The sequence below is a fragment of the Drosophila sechellia genome, chromosome 2L (genome assembly GCF_004382195.2).
Source record: "Drosophila sechellia strain sech25 chromosome 2L, ASM438219v1, whole genome shotgun sequence".
Classification (NCBI taxonomy): domain Eukaryota; kingdom Metazoa; phylum Arthropoda; class Insecta; order Diptera; family Drosophilidae; genus Drosophila; species Drosophila sechellia.
In genome coordinates, this window is record NC_045949.1 from 19,155,051 (window position 1) to 19,171,683 (window position 16,633).

Here is a 16,633-nt window from a genome sequence, read left to right on the forward strand (position 1 = left end):
GGATTTTCAAATTTGCGTTTTGCAAAAAAGAAACGGACGTATTTATGAGTGGACGACATAATGCGTAAAAATATCGATAATGCGGCGGAATTTTACGTAAAGCAAAATGTGAATGTAAAAATACTGAAAGTAGTGAGTGCGATAGAGCCACGTAAAAATATTCTCGTTATCGATAACCGAAGTATTATTAATCTTTGCCAAAGACCAGCTTTGGCATTACAATACAATTTTGGGAATAGATTAACTAGTGCGGCCCAGAAAGCAACACAGTGATTTGCAACATTTTGAGCCTCACCCATTCAAGAACCTTCGAGCAACTAGTTCGCCTGGTATATAAACCTGCTCTCGCCCATCTGCACTTGTATACACAATCGAACGGCCGAACAAAAACGACGCAGTAGTCGAGAGCTCCAAATTAATAGAATCCGTCACATAAATTCGCCGCAACAAGTTAAGCGAGAATAAACGCGTCAGCATCGATATATATTCAAACGTCTGCTGAAACTACAGAATACGTTGCGAAAATGCCGGAGAAGCTGTTGAAAATCACCTACCAGGGCGCTGGACTCCAGAAGAAGATAAATGCATACCTGCGGATGCCCTCCCAGAATTACACCATATTGCGTCGCGAAATCGAGCTGTATCTTTTCTTGGAGCGCCAGTTGCCCAAATGCGACGTAAGGACTTTCTGGATCGGTGAGTTTCACAATGAAATTGCCGCAGAGTGTAGGCTTGCTATACATACAAACAGTTATTCGCTGTTTGCAATTGCAATCGAGTCGAGTCCCAAAGATTGCAACAAATGTGCATATATATGTACATTCGTTTTCATACATAACTGCATCCGACCGAGCAGTGCTGACCATTTAGCTTTTAAGTCTCGTTTGTTTTTGTTATTGCAAAACTAGCCCAATTTATTGCGTAGTTCGCCCAACACATCAGGGATTCACCTAGATAGTATTCCTGCTCTATGCTTATCATTGGCAAAATTGTGTTGACACATCAACTGATAAATTTGTATATGGAGTTTTATAGTACAAACGTGGTCAACATATTAGATGCACTGTTCCACAAATTGCACAAATACAAAAAAGTTTTGATTATACATATTTCTGACTTCTCAACTTATATATATTTTAAATACAACTAACGAACTTTTTAATTTGTAATGTATATGTACACCTATTTACATTTACATAGATCAAATTTGTTTTGCTGGTACAACCGCAGCTGTAGCTAATTCGTCTAACTTAAGCCCTTAGTGATTCACCTTTGATAACAAAACTTCACTGACTCATAATTGATTTTATTTTCCTGTGCATTTTCAAACTTTTGCAGACGCTGATCAAGATGAAATCGAAATAGTCAACCAAATTGACTATGAGATTTTCCTGGCCAAGTGCGAGAGCAATATGCACGTTCAGGTGGCTCCACTGGCGCCCATAGAGGAGCCAAAGGCCACCAAGCAAGAGAGTTCTTCAGCCAACGCTGAAGCTCCTTCTGTCGACGATCCGAGCAATTTTACCATCCACGATTCCGTTCAATGCGATGGCTGCGGCTTGGCTCCCTTGATTGGGTTCCGCTACAAGTGCGTCCAGTGTGGCAACTATGATCTTTGCCAGAAATGCGAGTCGGCTCACAAGCATCCTGAGCACTTGATGCTGCGCATGCCGACCAACAATGGACACGGTATGATCGATGCCTGGTTCACAGGTCCAGGATTGGGACGCCGCTGTGGCCGGCGCTCCAGGGGCCATTGCCCGTTTCAGGAGGCGAGCCAGGCAGCTCCTGCTGCCGAACCAGCCAGGGATAGTCGCCGTGAACGGCGTCACGCCCGCCGCCATGCCGGAGTCCTGTCTCAGTTTGTCGAGATGATGACCAACTTGCCGCTGAACACAACTACGGCCACGGCACCAGCCGAACCGCAGAAACCGAAGGCTGCCGAACAAACTGAAAGTCCTCCACAAGCTGAGCCCACTGTTACCGCTGAAAAGTCAACTGAATCCGAGGCCAAACCAACTGAGCCAAAGAAGGTTAACACTGATCAAAGTGTCCCATCAACCGAAGATCCAGTGACGACTCCACGTTCTACTGAGCCAACTACTCCAGTGATAAATCTGGATAACCTTTCCCAGATTGTGCCACCCGAGTACATGCGTGCTGGCATCGAAATCCTTAATAACTTCAGCGAAATGTTTTCCAAGATGATCGATACCACTGATGTGGGTGATTCGGGAATATTTGCGCCCTCAACGACTCCCAGTGCCGAGAACAAGAAACCAGAGGAGCAGAGTCAATCCAGTGGCCAGTCGGCGGCATCTTCGGCCAGCCAGTCAGCAGTTCCCTCTGCCGCTCCATCGGCTAATCAGTCTAATGTGCCATCTGCTAACCAGTCGGCCACTCCATCAATTTCTGGTTCGATCTCTGATGCTCAGCTTGAGAAAGAGCCCCTGAATCCTAAACCATTGGAAACCACTACCGAGACAGAGCAGGATAGACGCCGTTCCGACAGCTTGGATCCAGAGTGGCAGCTTATTGACAATGCTTACTCTGCAAACAATAGTAACTTGATCAATCTGGACACAACCAATCCCACTGCTGCTCCTCAGCAGCCGGTGCGTGATTTTGGTCAGCTGGGCGAACTATTGCGTCAGCACATGAATGAGGAGGCTCGCGTGGAGCAGGCTTCGGCCAACACCCAGACTGCTCAAGTTGATACGGTGAGTACATCGACCTCGACCACATCGGTGACCACCAATAGCGTCGGCACCTCCCCAGCAGCTCCCGACGAGAAGCGCACGGTCCCCGTCTACCACACTGGTAAGTGCCGAATTCAATCACTTATCGCTTTGTATTAATTATGTCTCCTAATTAGATGAACGCATCAATCAATCGATCCATGCCATGATGGCCATGGGTTTCAGCAACGAGGGTGCCTGGCTAACCCAGCTCCTGGAGTCGGTCCAGGGCAATATCCCAGCTGCCTTGGACGTAATGCACGTCTCGCAGACCCGCAACTAAATATTCATATTCTATATCGATGTGTCTGTTATGTATCTTCAATATCTATAGAACCCAATGAAGAAGGGATTTTACTTTATCGTATCAGTTTACTACGTAGCTTAGTTTTTCTGTGGTGCTAGATTTATCTCGTATCCAAAATAAATGTGAAAATAGATTTATTTTATGTTTTAAATAATCAACAAAATGTTATCATATATATGTATCTGTGAAATTGCAATAAATGCGCAAAGTAAAATGATTTAAAATGACTACTTTTTATACCTGATATGGTTTACTTAAGTAGAGTTCGATTGACAGACAACAAAAGCCTTCTCCACTTATATAATGTGTTTATACGTTTAGTATAAATCGATTGTGGACTTTCAGATCCGCAAAGCACTCGAATAATTTTTGAGTGATACAAAAATCCACAATACTGTGTTTCGGAATTCGATCCGGAAACGGCCTGTAGTATTGGTGTTCCAGTCTGAACTACTCGCTTGTTGAAAGGCCTCAAAGATCTTCTCTAGCTTCTGCTGCATCTAATCCAATGAAATAATCTGTCGCCAAGCCGGCAACATCTCGCACAAATCTCCGGAATTCGTAATTTGCTGTCGTAATGGTGGCAATAAATGTGAAAAATTTGAAGAGCTTCTGGTGGTGTGCCTTCCACTGTCGCCGACCGAATCCCGTGTTATATCCGAACATTTGAGATACCATCAGAGCGAGGAATCCGGACAATCCGAAAAATCGATGAAGCATTTTCAAGGCGAAGCCACCGTTGATGAAATACAGCGGAAGACCGCTCAGAACGCTACCCAGTAGAAGAGCACAGCCGATTATACCTGATGGGGGAAGATGGAGGCATAAATTATCATTATATTTGGGAAAAGAACCGACGAAAACCCACCGTACAAAGCATGGTTGCTCTTAAAGTGACGAACGGAGGCATTGGGGTCTTCCCGTTTGCGCTCCAGCTTCTGCCAGGTCTTGATTCCTATTCCGCCGACTCCGACCAGGAATGCCAACAGACCCAGGACGGCGTGCAGGCGGTTGAGGTTCAAAGGACCCAACGAGGACTCCAAATATGCGCTATTCCGGACCAGCAGTGCCTCGCCCATGAAAAACACAAACTATGGTGAAATAGAAGATAGATGGAACAATGATTTAGGACGGGTAGAAGTTTTAAGAGATAGTAAACAGGTTTGTATTTAGGTCTTCGGGGTACAGAAAACTCACTCGAGAAATATATATCCTTGAAACCATTAGATTATTTGTTACCCGTGACCTCAAACTTTCACTTTTCCATATATACACATATTTTTAAACAATTTAATATCCGAAAGCAAAATACTTACGCCGATTGTGCAGTAGAAGGCATGTCCGGCTGTGTGTACCAATTTGAGCACAAGGCACTTGTAAACAATGGCTGTGGTGATCCCCGCCAGAAGCACATGTGAGATCAGTGTGCAGAAGCCAAAGTAAAGGCCTCCATAGGAACCTTGCAATTCGGCAGTTGTCATTATGCTGAGGATGTCTTAGCTCTGCGAAAATCACTTATCTGCTACGTGAGATGCGCACGTAGAACCGATAAGACGAATCCAAGTAGTTGGGCACCACAAACCGAAACCGAAGATCGCGACCGCTCGTGGCGGTTGTTAGAACGCTTTTGAGGGTCTGACGGCATGGAACAGCTGGAAAAAGCCATCGAAAGCTCCGCCAGCGTGATCCGAAAAATCACACTTTCAAAGCCAGTGGAGCGCGGCGTTCGCAAAAGTGACTCATCGGATCGCCCCGTTCATGTGTTTTTCACCTTGGGGCGGGAAAGGCGGCAGCGGCCACAGGTGGCAGCGATTGGCATTGCTCTCCAGCTGGACGAAACGCGATTATCGGTATTTTTTGAGCAATCTAAAACCGGATTGGATAATTGACCGGCGTTAATCATGGTGAATACACCATGAGTGATTCCCAAAAACAGAGTCAAGTGTGTTAGCATTTCCTAATTTAAGATCAAAGTAAGTAATAACAAAACAAACCGAATGTTGTATAATCTCTCGATTTCAAATTCTGCGCTTAGGATATATTATGGTAGACTGAACTACGTTAAATGATGCTGTTTAGGTCCACCCTAAATAGTTGGCTTCGATGATCGATGTTGTGAAATTGCTAACAAAAGCAAATGCGCGACGAATGGACAGGAAAAGGAGAAGCAAATAGAAAGATAAGAAGCGAGCAATGTGATCGGGAATATCCCACAATAACACTTGACTACAACGCATTTGTACCAATACAAAATAAATGGTTAAATACATTTTATTATATTTATTATATATTTTATTATTTATTTATTAGTTTGATTTATATTAATTTATATTAATTGGTAATTTTGTGAGGTAGCGTTATGAGATTTGAAGGAAATTACTAGGAAAGTAGGAGTAGCTCTACAAATGAACACAAAGGTGTTATCTTAGCCTATTTAATAGAACTAAGACATAGACATAATACCGATAACTTTATATTCATTTGTATTTTTTGTGGATTTTGTGGATTCATTTGTATTTTTATTTACTGAAGTGATTATCTGAACATATAGACATAATCGCGACGTATGTCCATGTATGCCTTACTATCTCATATTTATGTAGATGCCAGTTTTTCGGCTCTCCAAACTGAAAATATACCGACTAGGAATTTGGAATAATAAAACATTTTGTTCAGCTTTGCGCACTTAAAATATTATTACGTATGCAGTTCACAAAAAAAAAAGGGTTCAAGATTCAATTATTCTTGCCTACATATATGTATATATTAGCTTTACAATAGCTTAGAAAATTATTTTTTTCTTGAAAAATATTTTAATATTCAGATAGTACCTATTAGCGTCTTTTGCAGGAAGTATACTTTCTGGGTAAAAGCAAAGGAAGGTTACTTGTTACAAATTAATTAATTGCAGTTGTAGAACGAACTCACTTCAGTGAAAAATATATCACAAAAATTTAATTAAACCTGAGATTACAGCCTTTTAAAGCTACCCCCTTTCCTAGATTGCAGCGTATTCAAAATAATATATTATATATAATATATCAAAATATTATAGATTACGCGGAACCGAACCGCACGAGAGAAAGACCAAACGGGGAATCACCTAGAGAAACGCAGTTGAGCGAATCTCTTTTATGTACTGGCATTACTCATCGCTACATTATATACCTGTTTCATTTGCAAGGCAGTGTGAAATACAGCCAAGTGACTCATCATTCGGCAAATCAAGAGAGCGACAAATAACCAGACAACAACAGCTGACTCAGAGAGCAGAAAAGAGTTTCGATATATATGTATATACAACGCCTAGTCAGTTGGTCTCCGTATTCCGATTTAGAAGGCAGTTCCGTTGGCACTGCAAATCAAGAAGTCCAAATAATATTGCCCGCACGTCAGTTGCCACACGACAAAAACATAAATATTGGTATTCAATTCATATATTGGGATTTTACGCGAGATCTTCCCAAAAAATCATTTGGGGTTTTCCAAAAACCAGCTCATGTACGTAAATTATTTAAAGGGAAAATCTATATCTCAAATCGTTCCCAAAGCACGAAGCGACAGTTATTGGTGACAATTAAAGTGTTAATTATCGAAAAACCCCACACGAAATATGGAAAAGTTGTTATAATTTGAGTATTGCATGACCATAGTTCTGTGACAAATAACTGAAATATCACTCATGGGCTATCAGTCGGCACACGGGCAATACCAACATTCTGTTGTTCTGTACAAACACGCCTATTTGTTCGCCCTTTATTCGTAATATGCATATAATATATTCATTTCTAAACATGGTGAAATTAGAAACATTCATGTTTGGCAAGTTTTTACCAGTAAATCCCTATTAATCCATTCTTTAGTCCAATTATGAATGATATTCTAGCTGAAACTGGCCCAAGTGTATAATCGAATCAATATTTGAAAATATGATGAAACTAGAAACATTTATCTTTGATGTTTTTGAACAGTAAATTCCCATAAATCCATCCTGTATTGAATATGATAGATGTTTAGCTAAAACCGTTTGACTCACGAATGAATTTATGAAAATATGGTGAAATTAGAAGCATTCATCTTTGATTCTTTTGAGCAGTATATTCACATAATTTTCTTCTAAAATCAAACTAAGAATGATATTTAAGCTGAAATTGGACCAAGTGAATACTCACGAATGGAATATTTGTACATAAGATAATTAGAAACATTCATCTTTGATCCCCTTGACCAGTAAATTCCCATAAATTCCTTCTTAAATCCAATTACGAATGATATTTTAGCGGCAACTGGCCCAAGTGAATACTCACGAATGAATATTGATATTCGAGTGCCGGCGTTTTTTGTGGCTGTGCTATTATTGTTTTGGTTTTGTTTGTCCAACTCGCGTCATCGATTTCAGTGGGCGCACATAAGCGATTTCAAACATACACCGCCACACACACACACACCACAGCAACACACCGCCAGTTTTATTTACTTATAATTTTTATCAGTTTGTTTTTTACGACTTCGCTGGAGCTCGGCTTCGTTTGCCGGGCCTGGGGCTTTAGAGTCGCTCGGTGTTATAACAAATCCGTGGGCAATCGAACCGAACCAGTCCCAGCTCGGCTCTGAGCCCAGTCGGTCGTAGTCGCTTAGTCTCTCAGTCGCTAACCAAATCGATCCCGCATTTTAACCTTATCTCTGTGCTCTTATTTCCATCCTTCCTGCCCTCCTTTGACCACCAACCCAATCAAAATGCGTCGCGCAGACGCTTTTGCTGTCACGCTTTGTGGGATTTTGGCCCTGCTGCAGACGATGGAACCGGTAAAGGCCGAGGGGTAAGTCCATATACCACATATACTATATGATCGGATCGATCTTAAAACGGTTATATATAGGAAGTTATCGAAGGTGAAATTATAGGTGATTGTCGAAATCAGATATCTTTTACTATAGTTCTTTCAAAGTTGGCCTATAAAACGTATTGTTTCTTACTTCGGTTATTCGGTCGATAATTTGAATAAAAACGGATGACTAAAATGTTAAACCATTTCTTTACTATGCTAGTAGTTGGATTCACTCGAACATTTACAGATTACTGCAGTCCAACCTATATTATCAATGTTTATTACTTAGTACCACTATTATTTCCACAGCCGCTGTGTGGCTGTCGGTGAATATTTCAATTAATTAAGTATGCATATATACAGATAGGGCCGTTTTTAATGAACATCAAGGTAATTAAGTTTTTATTTATACGCAAAATCACATATTAGCTTAATTGCTTATACCATCTGGCTTGTCCTTGGTTTTATAGGAGAGTTTTCACGGTTTTTACAAATCACTAACCTAATAATATTTAACTTTAATATATATACATGTATATGTATTTAACAAATTTCAAACATCGTTCTTTATCACACCTTTAAGATTGAACAGTAAACTGCTGTCCTCGTAGTGACGATGAGCACCTAAAGTGTGTATTGAAGACAGAGTCCTAGAATTGGAAATCAGTCCCTTCAGAACTATTCTTAATATCACTTAAAAGATGTTTCGAATACTTTCCGAAAAGTGGTTTAGTTTCTCCCGAACTAATATCTCGTATTAAATTTTTGAGTTGAAGGTGCCATCGCCACTTAAATCTCACCTTGTTGAGGGGTGTTTTATTTTTTTCATTATTGTTGAGCCGAACTTGTGATGCTAATTGAGTTTCACTGTTAGCCATTTTGAATATATGGATTTTTATATTTTTTACTCAAACAAGACGATCGCGTCACATACTTTGTTTGCCTTAATGGTTTCGCTGATCAATCTTTCACACGATCTTAAGTCTGTACTTTTTACAGTCCCGCCAATTATTAGTAATTAGAAACGAATATGAAGGTGGGTTATGGAACACAATTAAAAATGTCAGAAGCTTGAAGTCTAACATAAAAGGCTTGAACAAATCCAATCCAAAAAAACTTAATGATGTTCAGGCTAACAATATTGGTGTACGTGATCGGGGACTGTAAGTGCGAGAGAGATTGCTAATCGTAAAAGCTGGAATTATGTAATCTCTAAGCCGGTTTCATACTTTTCAGTAGAAGATCAGGTTCCCGGAACATTATCCATTATATATATATATATATGTAGATGTCATCATTTCTGTCACAGATCAAAAAAACCATAACTCAAAAACTTAAACAGAATCTTGGATTGCCTTTTAAAGATTGGGAACATTATCAATACGAGGTTAATGGTGCCGTTTAAGATTTTAAGTTCCATTTCTGTGTTTGAGATTAGACAATATAAATTTATTTTTGAATTCTTAGAGCGTGGTCAAGAATTTGATATTGATATAAAGAAATACAATACGCACCAGCTACTACAAATATTTCCAAATGGAAATAAAATATTATATATTTTATTATTTTCTTTTTGGATCCATCGTATAGTTTTATGGCCGAATTGTTGTTTGATTTTATTTGGTTTTTAAGACAATAATGTTAATGTTTTCTTCGCTTCCAGCAAGTACACCATTGTGGGTCCCGGAACCATCCACTCCCACCGTGACTACAATGTGGCCGTGGCTGTCCATCAGACCAAGGAGCCAGTCACCATGAAAGTGGGCATCACTGGACCCTCCTACAATAAAACCGAGACCGTGGAACTAGCCACTTCCGATGAGTTCAAGCAGATCACCTTCAAAGTGCCCCCGTTGGAGGCGGGTGAATATAATCTGACGGCGGAGGGCGTCAAGGGACTGGAGTTCAAGAACTCCACCAAGCTGAACTGGGAGAATTTCAAGCCATACATTAAAATCCAGACCGATAAGGGAAAGTACAAGCCCGGTGATACCATCAACTATCGTGTGATCTTCCTGGACGAGAACCTGCTGCCGGATAGCGCCAAGGATGACGTGGTGGTTTGGTTTGAGGACTCCAAGAGGAACCGCATCAAGCAGGAGAAACACATTAAGACCACCGGTGGCGTCTACACTGGCAAATTTGAGCTCTCCGAGTTCGCCACATTGGGCTCTTGGTCCCTTCAGGTTCAGAATGGAGAGCAGCAGCCAGACGGAGATATTTACTTTGGTGGTCGGAAACAATTTGGAGGATTTGGTCATCACTGGCGTCGCTCGGATGAGCAAGTCAACTTTGAGGTGGAGAAGTACGTGCTACCCAAGTACTCCGTCAAAATGGACGCCACGCAGCAGGTTTCAGTACGAGATGGCGAGTTCAATGTCGTCCTGAAGGCCAAGTAAGTATTACCCGAAGTTTTATGCTTAAGGACGTTCTAATATCAGCATTATCCTCCAGCTACACCTATGGTAAGCCCGTGAATGGTAAAGTTCTTGTCAATGTCCATCTGGATTCGACGAGCAGTTGGCAGAATGTGGACGGCAAGACAGTGCAAACGGATTACCCCGGACATACTGTTGTTGGCACCGCCGACATGGTCGGTGGCAAGGCCAAGTTGACCATGGATCTCAAGGACTTCGCCAGCTATCTGCCGCACAAGACCTCTTCTTCATTTGCCCAGATTACGGCTACCGTGGAGGAAGACTTCACCGGCGTGAAGCTCAATGAAACAGGCGGAGTGCAACTGTATCCCTATCGGTATGAGATGTCCTGCACTGACTACTCCACCTGCTTCTCCTTCAAACCCGACAAGGAACATGAACTTAACTTCAAGATTACATATGTCGACGGCACACTAATTACAGACACCAAGTCTGTTGTGAAGGTGGGTTAGAAATCTTAAGGGATATTGATCTGTCCCTACATATAATTAATTCCCTTTTAATTTTAGGCCAAGTTCACTGAAGGAATTCGACGCAATTATGCTTTCTATTCCTTTGGAATAGATCGTCAAGAACCGGAATTGCCCACGATTGAGAAGAAAACGTTTGTGTTCGAAAGCCATTTGAATGCGTCCAGTGTGGCGCCTTTCAAGGTGGTTCTTCCCGATTTGCCGGATATCGCCAACTTTACTCGTTACTACAGCATTGAGCTGGAGTTCGTCGATGAAAAACGAGAGCTGTACACTACCTATCCCTACAGGGAACCAAAAAAGATTGAAAATCCCAGCTCTAAAGAGGAAAAGGAGTGGTTCAGGGCCCAAGTTCAGAGGCCCAAGGATGCCTGGAAGTGAGTACAGTTTAGTTGAGTAGTGGTTACACGGTTTTTATTAACCATATAAAATACTTCTTTTGCAGCCTCAAGATCGGTCAGGAGTATCAAATAACCCTCAACTCCAGTCGCCCGCTCAAATACTTTGTGTACAACATTGTGGGACGTGGAAATATATTGGAAACAAAGCGTGTGGACCTCGAGGAACCCCAAACGACCGTCAACGTAACCATTAAGCCCACTTTCCTCACTGCTCCCAATGGTCGGGTGTACTTCTACTACGTGGATGAGACTGGAGAGTTCCGATATACCGAGGAAACATTCAGTGTGGAGGTCGAGTTGCAGAACCAGATCGAAATCAAGGCTCCCGAGGAAGTGAAACCGGGTGCCGACGTTGCACTGGAGATCAAGACGGCGCCAAAGTCATTCGTTGGATTGTTGGCCGTCGATCAGAGTGTCCTCCTGCTGGGCAGCAACAACGATTTGAAAAAGGAATCCTTCAACTGGCGCCTAAATGGCTATGACACCTCCACTCCCTGGCAGGGTGGATACTCCTACTACCCCGGAGAGCAATCTGGAGTCGTGACTATGACCAATGCCTATTTCTTCTATAATCGCACCGCCCCAGTCTACAATATACGTACGTATAAATTTGTCATAATAATAATCAACGCTAAACGCAACTATTGGAAGTTACAGAAGGATTTGGTGGAAGCTCTTTCGCCATGAGGAAGACCACAGTGGCACATGACAGTGCGGTATTCCATTCCGCTCTTGGTGCTAGCGAACCACCTCAGGCCGTGGGATTCTCCGCCGAAAGTGCGTCTGCATCTGCAGCCCCAGTAGTGCGAAAGAATTTCGCAGAGACCTGGATCTTTGCCGATATCGAGAGCACCGAGGAGGAGGTGTTCAAGTGGGTGAAGACCATACCCGATACGATCACCAACTGGGTGGTCACCGGCTTTTCTCTGCATCCCCAGAAGGGATTAGGTGTCACCAATGATCAGACAAACATCAAGACATTCCAGCCCTTCTTTGTCTCCGTTCGATTGCCATACTCCGTGAAGCGAGGTGAGGTGATTAATGTACCGGCTCTGGTCTTTAACTACCTGCCCAAGACCCTGGACGTGGAACTGAGCCTGGACAACGAGGATCAAGAGTACGACTTCGTGGATGCCTCGAATGAGGTGATTGGTGACCAGAAGCGAACGCAGAACATCAGAGTGGGCGCCAACGAAGCGGCAGGAGCCTCATTTTTGATCCGACCCAAGGTCATTGGAAATATTTTGCTGAAATTCAAGGCCATCTCACCGCTGGCCGGAGATGCTATACACAAGCCGCTAAAGGTAGTTCCCGAAGGAATTACCCAGTACCAGAACAGGGCATTCTTTATCAATCTTAAGGATACGGGTGAGTTTAAGAACACCTTCGAGCTAGAAGTGCAGGAAGATGTGGTCCCCGACTCCGAGCGTGTGGAATTCGGATTGGTGGGTGATCTCTTGGGACCAGTGGTCAAGAACCTTGAGAACCTCTTGCGATTGCCCAGCGGTTGCGGTGAGCAGACCATGTCCAAATTGGTGCCCAACTATCTGGTGAGGGATTACCTGAAGAGCATCAAGAAACTCACACCTGCTTTGGACACTCGCATCAAAAGGAATCTGCAGGAGGGCTACCAACATATGTTGCACTATCGCCACGACGACGGCAGCTTCAGTTCCTTTGGGCCCACCAAGTGGAGGCAGGAGTATCCATTGCGCAATGGTTCCACCTGGCTGACGGCCTATGTCCTGCGCTCGTTTAGCAAGATCAAGGATATAATTGACTTGGATGAGCAGATCCTGGCCAAGGGCTACGAATTCCTGTTAACTCGACAGGCAGAAAATGGTAGCTTCACGGAACACGGAGAGTATTTCTATGGCTCCCAGCGATCTCTATTGACTTTAACCGCAAATTCCTTGCTCGCCCTGCTGGAGGAGGAGAAACCGAACCAGGCTGTCATTGACAAGGCGGTTGCCTATCTAAGCGCCAATACCGCCGAGTCTATTGAACTCCTGCCCAAATCCATTGCCATTTATGCCCTGCAAAAGGCCAAGGCGCCGGAAGCTGCCAAGCAGGTGGCCAGTCTTAAGTCCCTGGCCAAACACGAGGACGATCGCACCTGGTGGACCGAGGATCTGGATAAGCTGCTTGCCTCCAGGAACTGCGGACGCTGGTGGTGTTGGGTCTGGAGTCAGGATGTGGAGATCACATCATACGCACTGCTTTCCCTTCTGGAATCAGACCAAGAAACAGCCGACTCTGTTCTGAACACCGTTCGCTGGTTGATCGCCCAGCGAAATAGCTTCGGAGGATTTGCCTCCACCCAGGACACGGTTGTGGGCCTCACCGCCCTCATTAAGTTCGCTGAGAAGTCGGGCTACGAGGCGGCCAAGGTGGAGGTGACCGTTTCCAACAAGGGAAAGCGTGAAAAGACCGAGAAGCTCAACACATCGGAGGAAAATGACCTGCTGCTCCAGGCTGTCGAGTTCCCACAGGGCACCAAGTCGCTGGAGTTTGAGGCCAAGGGCACTGGAGCTGCTATGGTCCAGATAAGCTACCAATACAACGTGGTGGAGAAGGAGCCGAAGCCCAGCTTTAAGATTCAAACCACCGTTCTGCCGGAATCGTCGCCAGCCAATCTGGAACTAAGCGTTTGCGTGGACTACGTGGAGGAGGGCAAGTCCAAGGAATCCAACATGGCCATCCTGGAGGTCTCCCTGCCGTCTGGTTATACTGCTGATGAAGATAGCTTCGGCGACATCCGAAACATCGAACGTGTGCGGGTAGGTTTCAGGCTCCCTAACACCTGTACACTTTTATCTTTAATAACCTATAAATTATTCGCTTTGCAGTTGGTGGAAACCAAGAACGGTGACTCCGTGGTGGTCATATACTTCGAGAATCTGGCCAAGAACGAGGACAAATGCATTCGCATAGAGGCGTTCAGAACACATGCGGTGGCCAACCAGAAGCCATCATCAGTGGTCCTCTACGATTACTATGACACGAACAAGAAGGCCACCGAATACTACACCATCGATTCGAAGCTCTGCGACATTTGCGAGGGTGACGAGTGCAAGAGCAAGTGCTAGAGTATCCAAACCAAAAGGAATCAATAATACTTTCTGTCCTTACTTCAAATAAAATTGTGATTATAATGTATATAAAAAATGTATCTTTACTGCTTTGGGTTAAATAAGGGTTCTAGCGTAGTGACGAAACGCAACAGACATGTAAATGTAGAAACAGTAGTTCGATTTGAGTTAGGGAGTTTTTCAACTAATTTCAGATTCTGAGTACTGGGATAAAATGAATCAATTTGCAAATTGGAATAGAAAGAAAATTATTCATTTTCAAGGATGTTTATTTGATTAAGAGAACCACCAAATTTCAAATGCTTATTAAGCACTTATTCAGTAGGTAAAATCTTACTAAAACTTAATTTCAGATGCAGGAGATCTTCATTGTTAAATGGGACACAGGGTGAAAGTCTGTGCAACAAATTTGTTGTCTTACCGTAATCGAAACAAATTTACTTGAAGTCACTTGGAGTCGCTACGGAGTTGCAACATCGAGATAGGCGAGACAGCCCGCAAAAATCTATTATTATCCTCATTGAAACTATAAGTTGCATAAGCAGACGAACTGGAAATACTGGTAGCATACAGTGGTAAGTAAGTACAGATCGCATTTGAACAGTCATGTCTCTAACTAATTTCTCTTCTAAGCAAAGCTATCAGATGCAGTTCTAATTTGGAAAGGAATCAAAATTGGTTTCCTAGATCAACTTGTTGTGTTCCTATGGGCTTCTCTTTCGTTAATACATCTCATCAATGCTCAAGGGTAAGTCGATATAGTGTGAATAGTTTTGTTTCTGGATGAACAACTTACCCTTACTCACCCTTAGAGATCCTCAAGAAATAACCGTAGACTCAGCTGGCAGAAGCAAAGTTGCTGATGGCCAGTTTTACCTGTCCAAAAATGCTGCTCCTGGAAAGTGGATGATAGGTGTAGAGAATTCCCAAAGCGATCGGTAAACATTCCACTTCGAGGTGACACATCGATCTCTGACCTCGTTCACCGTGCAGATATATGGTATGTTTCCAAATTCCTATCTATCAAGCAGGTTGTATTGCTAATAGAGGTGAACGCAAGGTAAGTGGCTGCACCAAGAAATTGGTTATACAATTCCTCGAGGAATTCTGCTCGAGGCACGTGTTTGAATCAAGTCAGAATTACAGATCGAATTAAAGCAAAAACAAAGGTGGCAACCTCACTGGACTCGCTCAGTAAAAGCCAGTGGAGTCTTGGTCAAAGGCCAGACAAACTTTACGATTAATCTGACTGACATTACCAAGGATATGCCCCCAATGGAATCAATATTGACTGTAAAAGTAATAGCAACTGTAAAAGATAACCTCAACGGTCAAGTGGTCACTGGGGATGGAATAGTGGTTTTAGTTCCCAATTAGTATATTGTAGCCTGTGCCGATTTTTTGTGCTTTATGCCTTGGACAGCAGCACAATGAGATTTCCATCCATATTCAAAACTTGGACGAATCTTTGATCAACGACACAGAGTCGGAAGTCAAGGTAATTATGATGCGTAATCCTTCCTAAACGTCCCTTTCAATACTTTTTCGTTTTTGCAGATTGCACTTACCGGAGCCATGGATCTTAAAATGAAAAGAAGAAGTACGGTCTTTTCATTTCATTAATTACTTACTTACTTACTTACTTTAATATAATCTAATAGAGAAATGGTCTTATATATAATGGCGTGCGACATTGCAAGAAGTTCCATCTTTTACATAGAAGCAAGTACATATGTGGCAAATTGGTATTAAATCCAGAAGAGTGCCTAAACTAGAAGAACAGGAATGACTGGTGACTTTGAGTCAGGATGGAAGGTGCAGACCCAAGACGATGGGTCCATTGATCATTCCAGTTAACCAGTCAAGGTTCTGCTGTGAGTGCAGCAGGAGGTACATTTAGTTCTGTTTTATCCTTCGAAGAATATGATCATTTAAGTGTCTTGAAATTCAATGATGAGTTCTGTTGGTTGCTTAAAAGTCCTTGTTTGTGTATTATGTTCGTGGTTGAACGTTTATGTGTTGGCAAGCAATGTGGGGTAAGTTAGCACTATTTAACACTATAAAATTTGAAAACCTGTTTGCGAAAATACCCTTTGTGATTATATTTATAAATGTATGATAGCTGTTTGATAGATAACATGAAACAAAATACCTCTTTTCGGCGTAAAAAACAAGTGACGAACGCACCTTGTATATGCAAAAGCTCTGAAATCAACTTTTGTGACGAAAAATCCTTCTGCACTTGACGTAATAATTACTATTTAACTCATTCCACTAAGATACTCAGAGTCAAGAAAAGCTTAAAACAATTTTTTTACTCCTAAGGGATTTTTACTCTTAAGGGATAAATTTAGTTTA

The 16,633-nt window shown here is 42.6% G+C and overlaps 3 protein-coding genes and 2 long non-coding RNA genes across 6 annotated transcripts; 4 read left to right on the forward strand and 1 right to left on the reverse strand.

Moving 5' to 3' along the window:
* Positions 1 to 204: 204 nt before the first annotated feature.
* LOC6614708 (protein ref(2)P) lies at positions 205 to 3,262 on the forward strand. Its single transcript, XM_002039099.2, has 3 exons — positions 205 to 696; positions 1,339 to 2,820; positions 2,876 to 3,262. Exons 1-3 carry the CDS (start codon positions 525 to 527, stop codon positions 3,019 to 3,021), a joined length of 1,800 nt encoding a protein of 599 aa, XP_002039135.1. The 5' UTR covers positions 205 to 524; the 3' UTR covers positions 3,022 to 3,262.
* On the reverse strand, positions 3,163 to 5,002 carry LOC6614709. The gene is made up of 3 exons (XM_002039100.2): positions 4,362 to 5,002; positions 3,914 to 4,136; positions 3,163 to 3,848 (listed from the first exon to the last, which is right to left on the reverse strand). Exons 1-3 carry the CDS (start codon positions 4,524 to 4,526, stop codon positions 3,517 to 3,519), a joined length of 720 nt encoding a protein of 239 aa, XP_002039136.1. The 5' UTR covers positions 4,527 to 5,002; the 3' UTR covers positions 3,163 to 3,516.
* Positions 4,929 to 5,328, forward strand: LOC116800196. The gene is made up of 2 exons (XR_004361193.1): positions 4,929 to 5,018; positions 5,081 to 5,328. It is a non-coding gene; the product is annotated as an uncharacterized LOC116800196 (long non-coding RNA).
* A 1,061-nt stretch (positions 5,329 to 6,389) lies between these two features.
* Positions 6,390 to 14,355, forward strand: LOC6614711 (pregnancy zone protein). 2 transcript variants are annotated; one of them, XM_032713882.1, is made up of 8 exons: positions 6,390 to 6,546; positions 7,796 to 7,865; positions 9,538 to 10,269; positions 10,329 to 10,755; positions 10,822 to 11,159; positions 11,228 to 11,781; positions 11,841 to 13,963; positions 14,033 to 14,355. In XM_032713882.1, the coding sequence occupies exons 2-8, from the start codon at positions 7,843 to 7,845 to the stop codon at positions 14,270 to 14,272; spliced, it is 4,437 nt and encodes a 1,478-aa protein (XP_032569773.1). In that variant the 5' UTR covers positions 6,390 to 6,546; positions 7,796 to 7,842; the 3' UTR covers positions 14,273 to 14,355. The 2 variants fall into 2 exon arrangements, with proteins under 2 accessions (XP_032569773.1, XP_002039138.1); XM_002039102.2 differs by lacking the exon at positions 6,390 to 6,546 and having other exon boundaries at positions 7,646 to 7,865.
* Positions 14,356 to 15,403: 1,048 nt separating this feature from the next.
* Positions 15,404 to 16,423, forward strand: LOC116803531. The gene is made up of 3 exons (XR_004363639.1): positions 15,404 to 15,773; positions 15,833 to 15,875; positions 15,937 to 16,423. It is a non-coding gene; the product is annotated as an uncharacterized LOC116803531 (long non-coding RNA).
* The last annotated feature ends 210 nt before the right edge of the window (positions 16,424 to 16,633 follow it).